This window comes from Mangifera indica, chromosome 9, assembly GCF_011075055.1.
Source record: "Mangifera indica cultivar Alphonso chromosome 9, CATAS_Mindica_2.1, whole genome shotgun sequence".
Classification (NCBI taxonomy): Eukaryota; Viridiplantae; Streptophyta; class Magnoliopsida; order Sapindales; family Anacardiaceae; genus Mangifera; species Mangifera indica.
This window is the reverse complement of record NC_058145.1, coordinates 7,833,113-7,844,748: the sequence shown is the minus strand read 5'-3', so window position 1 is coordinate 7,844,748 and position 11,636 is coordinate 7,833,113. Positions and strand designations below refer to the sequence as shown.

The following is an 11,636-nucleotide window of genomic DNA, read 5'->3' as shown; positions in this document are numbered from 1 at the left end:
CAAATAACTATCCAAAAGAAGATGGATGTTGTTAGCATCATAAACCAAAAATTGACGATGATGCAACGAGAAATATTCCAAACGACCTGTTTTGGTTGATTCTTGGTTTTGGAAGAGACTTGTTTTAGTATCGTACTTATGCATGCAATGTTTTTTCATCTAATTAACTAGAAGCAACATGATAGAGAACTATGGTTTCGAATAAACAGTGTGGAAGTATGTTTCGATTGGTAGAGTTTGCATTTGTCATTAGTCTTTTATTCGAAGATAATACAGATGTGTTGCACTGCATGAACTATTTAGGAATTGCTAGATTGATGTTATAATACTTCACAGGAGATCCCCAATAGCATGAAATACTTATGTAAGAGCATGAAAGACTACTCAAGATATCTGCGTAATGCAAAAAATAGCATACGTCTCTACACACCACACTTGTGTGTATAAAATGTCAATCTTGTACCTATCTATCATGTCAGAGATAGTTTCTTTTGGCCAATAGATACAATCAACCACAAATATTAATTTAAGGTTAGTTCCTAATGATCTAGCAATTTGTTTATCTATGATGTGGCAATATTTGATCCCTTGGACAAGTTTGTGCATCATTCATTTTACGTAACACCTAATTGTCTCCATCCTCCTCCCTTCTAACTCGTGCCTGCTAATCGCATTGACAATGTACAAACCTAATTTGATAACGTTTCGTATCAAAGTAAACAACTTTCTATTTGATGAATGTTTCTAAAGCATATTTCTCAAATAAAACTATTAATTCAGCTTTCAAATTATAAAAGTCTATTACTCTTAAATTATTGTCACTTTGTGTTTCCTGATTACTAATATTAGTATTCTCAATATCTACCGTTGGCTCAAAAATCCACTGAAATAGATTTATATTATAAATATGACATATATAATCCAATATATTTGGCAATTTTAATAAAATTAGGTCAGGTTAACCCATCATGAGTGAACCTAAACCCAACACGTGGAAATTATCATCTCCTTCCCTTCAACCAAGCATCTATTAACATTTCACTAAGTCACCTTTGAAGTTTTAGAAAAATGAAAGGGCACTTCACACAAGCCACCTCCGGGTTTTGGATTGCAAAACTTATAGAAGATGTTTCTGTATTACAACAATTATTTAGTCTCTGAATAAATACAAAGTGGGAAACTTTCCAAAAACATAAAGCCGCAAGAACAATTCAAGCCAAAAGACAACACCAGTGTCCCCTAAATCTTGATGAAGAACCAGAATTCAACTCTATAGAAATCTAAGAGCATCAAAGTGTTTACACGAGCAACAATCCAACGAAGGGAATCTGCAACTTTGCTAGTTGGGAGACACGTATTAGCTCTGAATTCCACACACCTCCTGGTCAGTAAATACAAAACTAGAAAAAACTTTTACAAGAATTAATAGTTACAATACAATCAAATGGTGAAAATAAGTTTATAATATATAGTCAATAATAAAATTTTAAAATTATGAAAATATTAATTCTAATTTTAATACTTTTTATACATCATTTGATTAAAATTAATATAATATTTTAAACATAAAATATTCAATTGACTATTTAATATAATAATATATAATCAAAATTCGAATTATAGTCTCAAGACTCTTAAATATAATGCATAACCAAGATCCAGTTAATTTTTCAATAGTTAATTAATAAATCACGACAATTGATAACATAAAGAGAATTTACCTCTTTATCTTTTATACCCAAGTCAAATTCAGGTCAAATAAATATATATATATTCTTATAAATAAAAAAACTCTAGATGAAAAGTAAAAAAAAAAAATCTGAAGCCTAAATAAAAGTAGTACTAGAGAATTTTCATTTTATGCATAAAATCTTTATCTTGTCATCATTTGTTCTAATTGTAAAACAAAAAAATTTTATGTCCCAATGATTATGCTACATAACAAGAGAAATCATGCATGGTTTTTTCCCTTTTTAGAAATGGGCCAAGATTGGGCTTTAATGCCAAATTATAATAGTAAGAAAAAGATTTATAATATTACTATTAATAAAGCTCAAAAGTTTTCTTTTACAACAAAAACTGTGAGGTCATCATCTATCATTGCAAAATTGATCTAAGTGTAAAATTAAAAAAATAATGTTTATTATCTTGATTAAATCGCCTATGTTAATTATCATTGCACACATTAACAAATTGAACAATAAAATAATGTGTTGATAAAGAGAAATACAAATGAAAAATTTTTACAATGAAAATTATTAAAAATTTCGAGTTTAGGAAAAAATAAATATAAACAGTCTCCCCTTGGTTAAATTTTACATAATTTATGTAAAACATCATTTTGTATTTTGTAAAATTACGTCATTTTATCCTTTGTAAAATAAATTAACAAATACAAAAACATAATATGACTATAATACACATTTTATCAACATACGTATAAAACACAGTTTTATACATTTTCAATCCAAAGTTCGACCAAACATGTTTAAAACAATAAAATATAACACACATATATAATATGCAAAAAAAAAAAGAAAAACCACGTATTTACCATACTAGACATTAGCAAAGGATCAAATTTCCTGAGTTGGATCCCCATTAATGTAAATCTACAACCACTTTACAGTCATTTTCTATTTGAATGGAGCTGTACTCTATTCTCCATTACCACATTTGAGAAAAGCTCATCTAATCAAGGATCTATCATAACAATCATTTCCTTTTAAACAAATGTTTCCTTAAATTTGTTATTACGTTATCAAGAACCTCTTCATTTTCTATCAAATGCTGTTCAGCTGAATGTCTATCACTGAAAACCTCCCCCTCTATCATGTAGTTGTTTCCTTCTTTTACAATGACTCCATGTTCACGAGCCAATTCAAAAACCTCAGGTTCCAACCGGAAGCCTTTCCCAAACTCTATCACCAGGTCAGATTTCTTCATTGCTGGAGCCAATTTATTTTTAACCACTTGCACACTAACTCCAAGACCAGTTATCTGATAAAAAGAAAAAAGAAAAGGATATTAAAACATTATTTTCAATGACTCATGAACCCATGTCATATCAGACAAGAACAAGAAATTAAAAGAACATATTTAACAAAATAAAATAAAATAATGTGAGAAAAAAGAATGATATTAACAAGGCAGAATTTAACTGAAACCTTAATCAATCAAATAATGAATTAAATAAAAACACATGAACTAATTTGTCATGCAAAATGCAAGAAATAAATGAACGGCCATCAAAGTCCTTGAACATAAATTATTTAATTTTCAATATCAGTGAGCTAATGCATCAAAGTTCCACAGATACGATGAAACTAACGACCAGGATAAGAAAATTCTGCTTTCAGGATTTACAGACATTTTGTGCAGAGGGCTCTGCAGGTGATATCCTGTGGTTTCAACTTACTTGGAAAACCTAAGCCCTCTAAGTACTATAACTTCACACGCACTAACCAAAAAGAAGCCGCAACAGCAGAATGATGCATTTTAAAATATAAGATTTAATTGCAGAAGTTTCTGTATTTCCATTCTCTTATTTTTTCTCTTTCCAATTGTCTATTATTATGTTCTGTCAATTTTGCCTTATCTTATTATTTTAAAACTTTAGTTTACCAGTCACTTTTGAAGCGAAAATCATGAATTAGAAAACCCAAACCACAATACAGATTGAACACTGAGTATATCTTCCCTAAAATAACCAGATATTAGACTATTAATCGAAGAAAGAGTGACTTCATCTCAAGAATAATCAATCTGACAGAGGCCTGCAACAATTAATCTGGTTCACAACTATTATAGTGTTTTTATGGTAAACTGTGAAGTTTGTATTCATCATTTTCAGACATGAAAAGAAAGCAATAAGATCATAGTAAAACTACATCCACGACAGAAAGGTGGTAGAAAGGAGCTGGAAACACTCCCTGACTAAGAGAAACTCGTTTTATTTAGCATTGGCAGCGCTTATGATATCATTGAATTAGCTTAAATGAAGAACATATCTCCAAGAGCTGATAAGCCTATACATGCTCCTTATTGACTATTGCTCGGTAGTGATATAAGATTTACCTTATCTCCAGTCTTAAGCAATCCTGTTCTCATCATTCTTAAACGTAAAGCCGCATAAAATTTCAATGAATTTCCACCACAAGTGACCTCATCAAAACGTCCAAAAACTGGACCTGGTTTTACACTTGACCTAACCTGGATTTAGAACATAAATAGGAATTTTTAGTGCCGTATATTCTACCGAAAGATGCAGTTCATATATACAAATAAAAAATTCAAATGTTCTAGCAACAGGAAAATAACCTGATTAAGAAAAATGATAATGGAATGAGATTGGCATAACGAATAATGAATCTTTCGGAGTGCTTGTGACAGTATTCTTGATTGTACATCATGATACATGCCACCTACAGGGACATCAATTTCACATTGAGGGACAAGGGCTGCAACCTGCAAAAGCCATGTGAAGAACAAAATTAAGTGTGAAAATCGAAGGAAAACAGATTGACCATTTTCATTCATGTGAAGCAACAGTGTCAATGGTAATTGTTCAAAGCATGCCCATGCAAATGCTAAGTGCGGTACCAAGGTAGACAAACACCTTTTACTTGTAATACAAAAAATAAATAAATAAAGAAATTCTGGCAACAGAGAAAATAAGCAACATATTGCTTAAGGTCAAACCAGAAAAAGGTGCTTTTTTTTTTTTCTATTTCTTTGTATTTTCCAAGTAAATTTAATTGCCCTCCACAAAAGTTTACATTAAATACAGTTTAACCCACTTATTTTACCAAAATTGTCAGAAACCTCTCTGAAAATTTGGAAATTGTCATAAGCCTCCCTAAAGTTTTAGAATATTTGTAGACTTTCCCTGACGACCAACTAACTAGTCGTGTACATGTACGTTAGTCAAATCTCAAAAACAACATTCAACCAACATCCGACTGGAGATAACCATATGCTTATACTTTAGGATTGACTATATGTATACTTATAAGCATAAGTACATATAGGGGAATCAAACACCCTTATACTTGGTGTGGAGGTTAGCAGCCGCCATTTTTCAATGCACAAAGTACACCTTGATACACTGAAACAACTCATGACACAATGGCAACTGGTCGGGTTGAAAATACGATCGTCTTAGTGAATAAAAAGCCAGTTATCTGTCTTGGTGATAGAGGAGTAATCAAAGACCCAAATTGTCAATGACAAAGCCTTATTTGGCACTGAAAAATTAATCATCTTTGACCCCAATAGATAGACAGTTATAATCTCTATCAGTGATAAACAAGAGATCACTTCAAAATCATCAGTGGCATTTTATCATATCTTTGATGGTGAAAGCCTTGTATATGGTGTCGAAATGGAAAGGGGATCTTTTCGAGCAACAAAATAAGATATGACAGAAATAAAACACAGACTAAATGGAGTTGCACATTGAAAGGAGACCATAAATGTTGCTACCACAAGGAATATGGGATCATCTACTAATAAGAATCACATTGCAGCAAGCTGACTTTTAGATATATGATCTGAATGAATTCTAGATCACCTTGCTTTCATTAAGAAAAGAAGATCATTTGTAACAAAGATTTTAGGAAGCTGCCAATTTCAGCTGAATGTAGGGAGTTTAGCAGTCCATGAGATAGGCCCCAGCTAAAAGGCAAGTGCTTCTTGGTGATCCTTCCTCTTCACTCTTCCTATTTCCATCCTTTGTTAAATTTTCACTCACCAAAAATATTAGCCAACAGGCTAAAACAAAAATCTTTTCAATCAATTCTCCTTTTTTCAGTATAATATATCTCAGTTTTAGCAATTTAAAATTGCACGTCTTTATATTACCATTGCCAAGTATAATTATTATAAAATAAATCACTTACTTTTATGACTATGATAACATTCAAAGATTCACAAACACCACAGTCAAAGATAATTTCATATGTAAAATGAATCACTTACGCTATCAACCACAATTACATCTACAGATCCACTTTTGGTCAGTGTATCAACCACACAAAGCAATTTTCAGCAGAATCAGGATGCGAAATCAGAAGATTTTCTGTATCTACACCATTGCTTCCAAAAGAGAGGGGTCTATTGCATTCTCTGCATCAAGATATGCACAATATCCTGCCACAACCACAGACAGAACAATCAAATACTGCAGTAGAAATGCTTAAACATGCAGTTATAGGATCTCTTTAAAATAACCAATAAAAGTTATAAAGTCCAAATTATATCAAATAAATAACATATATTAATGTCTATGCAACCTAAATTAATATTTCCATAGACATGTTTCTTCTGTATCTTTAATATTCAAAATTCTTCCATGTTCTCATAAAAGGAAAGTGTTTTCTTAAATGGCTCCTTCTGCTGCAACCAAAGTGAATATTAAAACAGTTCTTACTCTTAACCAATTGTTTCTAATATTTCTTAGGCAAAAGATTGAAACGTTTAACAAAGTCAATCTGACGCACAATGAAAAATGAAAAAACAATGGAGTAAAAGTGGAGAGTATGCACTGAAATTTTAGAAGACTAACTACAGAGGTATCTTGAACAAAGACTGGATAATCTAAACAATTACATGAAAAATTGTAATGTACGTTTTAAAACAACTAATCTAAGAGTGCAGTTATGTTGATTCAAGCAAAAAATACATTCATATTCTCATTAGGACAATAAAATTCCAACTAAAATCTCATTACACCCCTCAACCCGAAAAAGAAAAAAAAAATTCATCACATACCTAACACTTAGAAGTGACAAAATATAAGCATGCATGATAATCAAAGGTATTTATGTGACAACCAGTGGTGACAAGAAACTATAGCATGTCAGCAAACTCACTAACATCAGAAGAGGTCCATACTTTTATTGAAAAATTAAGTCTTAGATAACCTAGTGAATTAATGATGGTAATCACATATCTATAGACCATAAATTTTTAAATAACATCATAAAATGAACAGGATCCTTGTGATTTGAATTTGAAAAATCAGAAACCATGTTGGTTGCTTCAGATTCAATCACAGGACAATGGTTAGGTTAGAGGTTCACATCCATTGCTAAAGACAGCATATACCACCAACAAACATGCCACATGGCTTCGCCTCAAAATTCTTGCATAGTCCAGATTTGATCAAACTAAGTGTTCCATTATCCACTTCACAAAATAAAATCTAAAGCACTTCACTAAAAAAATTATCAGAGTGATCAATGTTTTTAGGCTATCTAAAAAGTAAATTATTGCAGAGAATTTGCTAAATAATATTACCTTGCAAAAAATAATGTTGAAATGCAGTTAAAATATATTCATTATGAGCCATTCCATCGTCATCGTGGATTAGTGTCCTGCAGACTGTTAAGGTCAGAGTTAAAGAACAATCTACTTTAAGAAGAATATATGTTGCCACTTTCAAAACTAATGGAAAATCAATATTAATAGTTTATTCTAAATTAACAGTTATGTTATAATGTGAGTGGGAAGCAATCTAAATGAGTGTGTCCCAAAATTTAAGCTGATGACATGACATTATTAGATTGAAATTGCTAATGATTAGCAATAGATAATATATATTGCTAAAAATAATGTGAATAACACCAAAATAATGCAAATAAGCAGACAGAAAGTTTGAAAAGCAAAATCATTGTACACCTCCAAGCTTTTGAGCTTCTTTGACTACATGAAGTGCAAGTGTTGTCTTGCCAGATGCTTCTCGCCCATATATTTCTACAATTCTTCCCTGAAGAGGGAAAGGTATATCTATCAGCAAATTTGTAAAGGAATTATTTGTGTTTAATTTTTAAATTTGTTTGTAAGAGAATATATCACATATAATTGCAGCTATAGTTTACATATATGAAAACAGCAGTTACTGATCAAACTTTAATATGAAAAAAAAAAAACACACCATAGAAATTCAAAATAATAAGTTTGGAACACTCATTCAGAATCAAATATCCAGGCATAAAGCTAAAGTGTTGAGCATCTATACTCCTGCAAACAAACCAAGTATGTAGATTCCATTGAAGTGGATCAGCGTGTACAACAATACCTATCCATTGAATTTGAAAGTCTTTCACAACAAACAAGCTTGATAATGCCTAGACACAAAAATATATATCAACTTAATTCTCTCTAGCCTTAATATTTGTACCAACAATGGAACCAACAGGAAGCAGCTGAAAATAAGTGGCAACACATAATGTGTCATTCAGCAAAAATTAATCCAATGGCACTATGCGCAGGATATATAGTAAAATAAGAGGCAAAAAGACAATAGTTTTATTTAGCTAATTACCTTTGGTAATCCTCCAATTCCGAGTGCTAAATCAAGCTTTAATGAGCCTGTAGATATTACTGGAGCACATCGTGAGCTGAAAAACCGCTTCAAAGACAACATAGATTCTTTACCAAATTCACCAGCAAGATTTGAGAGTGCTTGGTGGAGTGCATTATCTTTCTCAGTTGTTTTGAGATCATCCAGAGGTTCATCATGTTCAAACTCTGAAACTTGAACTGAATCTATAAGAATTAGCTTTTCAAAAAATTATACGAAATAGCTGATGTAAAAGCAACTATATTAGTACACAACTGAGAACTTCTATAAGACCTGTAAGTGGATTTTCACCTACAAATGAAAATTCTACTCAATTGAGCAGGCTTTTTCATGAACACAACACATCCTACCATTAAACAATCCTACCATTAAAGAAGGAACAAATAGTGCCAAAACATAATGATAATTACAACAGATTTGGTGCACCACTTGTAACAACCCATGGAGACACAAAAAATTTGGATATCAATTATTTGAGAAGGGGTTCAAGGAATTTATACTGTACATTAATAAGCTCTTAATCCACATAAATACGTCGGAAGATCAAACATTACTCTTCATCAAGGCTCATCTTTCTAGGTCATCAATGACTATGTTTCTTCTCAAATGACGTTATCTTTAGCAAGATGACTCTTTTTCTAAAAGAATTACTTGTGCGACAAAATTGAATGCCAAGTACTCGTGATATTTGAAGGCAGAACTAATACTATTGACTACTGAAAGAATGACAGTGTTATTCACTTCACCCTAGATACTAGTTTACATTCACCTGTTACTGCAACAATAATTACATATTTGAAAAAAAAGTTATCCAAATCTAGCAGTAGCAAAGCAAAAATATGCTCCAAAATCCACAATGTCACAAGATACATATGTTTAATCTTCATTCTGCATAGTATCCTTGATGGTGAAGCTGTCCAAAAGAAAATTGTATGCCAATGGGGAGAAGAGACAGAGAGAGGGAATTTGTTGTTCATTACCTACAGAAGAAAGAGAGTGGGTATTCCTTCCAACATAAGCAATAACATCGCTTCTTCTAGTCTGAATAAAAGCAGAAACAACCACAGGCCAGATGAGATTAATAAAATATCTAACTATATATTCATAGTATAACTAAATTAGTTTTAAAAAATGCAGACAAGTGAGAAAGGCAAAAAGACAATAAAAGCACCACTCATTTCCAAATGTAATGAATTGAATAAATGATTCATGTGGGGGGAAACATGCATATCACTAATGAATCACAGTGTTCTAAAAATTCAAAATTAGCCAAAAATAAAACTCCTTCCTATTGTTTTAACACATCTCCAATCTTGCTCGCATTATATGTTACACAAGTTAAATTGTTCATTTAGCAAAAATAAGCAGAAGTTAAGAGTCAAATGAAGATATCTAAAAGCATTCCTTTAAATAAAGCGGAAAGTATATTTAGCAAACCTTAAGGTCCAAAATCTTGGCAATGAGTGGCAGCATTGGTTATATTCTTGCAACTAATAACTTCTAAAGTGACAATAGTTATGACTAGTTAGTGTTGCATTAAAAATGGACGCCCTGAAAATAAATTATCTTGTAAAATGATCGAAAGAAAGTGATTCCATTCAATTACTAAATAAGCCCACAACATATTTTCCAGTACAATTCTATTATAGACCATTTAAACTTCTCTTTGTTGTGTGTAAATTCATCAATTCTTTCACCTGCAAGTCTTCAGATGATTTTAACCCATAAACCCAAACCTATAACTTGCTCAAATTCACTGCCCAAATTCTTTTTAGATTAGAATACTACATATATAGAATATTACAGGTACTTACGCACAAACACACACAGAAACATGAGCAAAAAAGTACATGTTCAACAATTTTTTCACTTGAGAAGGTAAGAAAAAGAAATAAAGTGAACACCCTACGGGTAAGAGAAGAAAGACCTGAGAAAATAAGCGAATTCTTGATAAGGAATTGAGTCGAAGGGACTGCACGAACTGTAACATTTTTATTCTGATACGGTTTTAGTTTGATTGAAGTTTAGAGTTTAGGGTTTTAACTGGGGAGGAAGGTTTTGCTTTGTTTTGTTTATAAATTTTATTGAAAATAAATTTGAGTTATGATAAGAAACTGCGCGCCAATCTCTGCTCTTTAGCTTTATTCACTTGCTGTTTTTGAATTAAAATGACTCCGTCAATGGTGGTTTAGCACATAAACAATAAAAAGTTACACGTATAATTAACGGAAATTTTAACAAATGGCCAAAATGCCCTCCCATTAAGCAAAAATAGCCAAAATCACTATTTTCAAGCCAAAATGCCCAAAATCACTGTTTTAACAAAAAAAATGACTTTTTTTAATACCAAAACTACCCTTCCTCTCATATTTATATAACTCTCCCACTTACTATGGGGTTTTAATGTAATTTTAGATAAATATGAGAGGTTTTTGGATATTTTATATTATAAAGGCATTTTGATATTTATTTATTTATTTCAAACTTTTTCTAAAATGTCAAAATTACCCTTCCCTTCATTTATATAACTTCCCTCACTCATTATGGGGGTTAAAATAATTTTAGATAAATATGAGGGGTTTTTGGATATTTTCATTGTAAAGGCATTTTCATTTTTCAACTTTTAGAATTTGAATTTCAGTTCCGTTTTTTCGAATTTCACCGTTTTACGATATATCGATTCGTATTTTTCAGATTTCTGAAGGATTTTCCGTTTGTTACCATTCTAGGGTTTTTCAACTTTTACAATTCGAATTTCAGTTCCGTTTTTTTCGGATTTCATCATTTTACGAGATATCGACTCGTATTTTTCAGATTTCTGAAGGATTTTTCGTTTGTTGTCATTCTAGGGTTTTTCAACTTTTAGAATTCGAATTTCAGTTTCGTTTTTTCGGATTTCACCGTTTTACGAGATATCAACTCGTATTTTTCAGATTTCGGAAGGATTTTTCGATTGTTGTCATTCTATGGTTTTTCAACTTTTAGAATTCGAATTTTAGTTCAGTTTTTTCAAATTTCACCGTTTGAGGAGATATCGACTCGTATTTTTCAGATTTCTGAAGGATTTTCTGTTTGCTGCCATTATAGGGTTTTTCAACTTTTAGAATTTGAATTTCAGTTCCGTTTTTTCGGATTTCACCGTTTTACGAGATATTAACTCGTATTTTTCAAATTTCTGAAGGATTTTTCGATTGTTGTCATTCTAGGGTTTTTCAACTTTTAGAATTTGAATTTTAATTCAGTTTTTTCGAATTTCACCGTTTGACGAGAT

The 11,636-nt window shown here is 31.4% G+C and overlaps 1 protein-coding gene across 1 annotated transcript; it reads right to left on the bottom strand.

Moving 5' to 3' along the window:
• Positions 1-2,533: 2,533 nt before the first annotated feature.
• On the bottom strand, positions 2,534-10,526 carry LOC123225160 (DNA repair protein recA homolog 2, mitochondrial). The gene is given in 10 exon segments (XM_044649031.1): positions 2,534-3,000; positions 4,078-4,212; positions 4,321-4,467; positions 5,980-6,047; positions 6,050-6,094; positions 6,097-6,150; positions 7,681-7,768; positions 8,327-8,544; positions 9,346-9,406; positions 10,293-10,526. Coding segments are annotated over 10 exon segments (1,164 nt in total). The 5' UTR covers positions 10,356-10,526; the 3' UTR covers positions 2,534-2,715.
• Between the last annotated feature and the right edge of the window lie 1,110 nt (positions 10,527-11,636).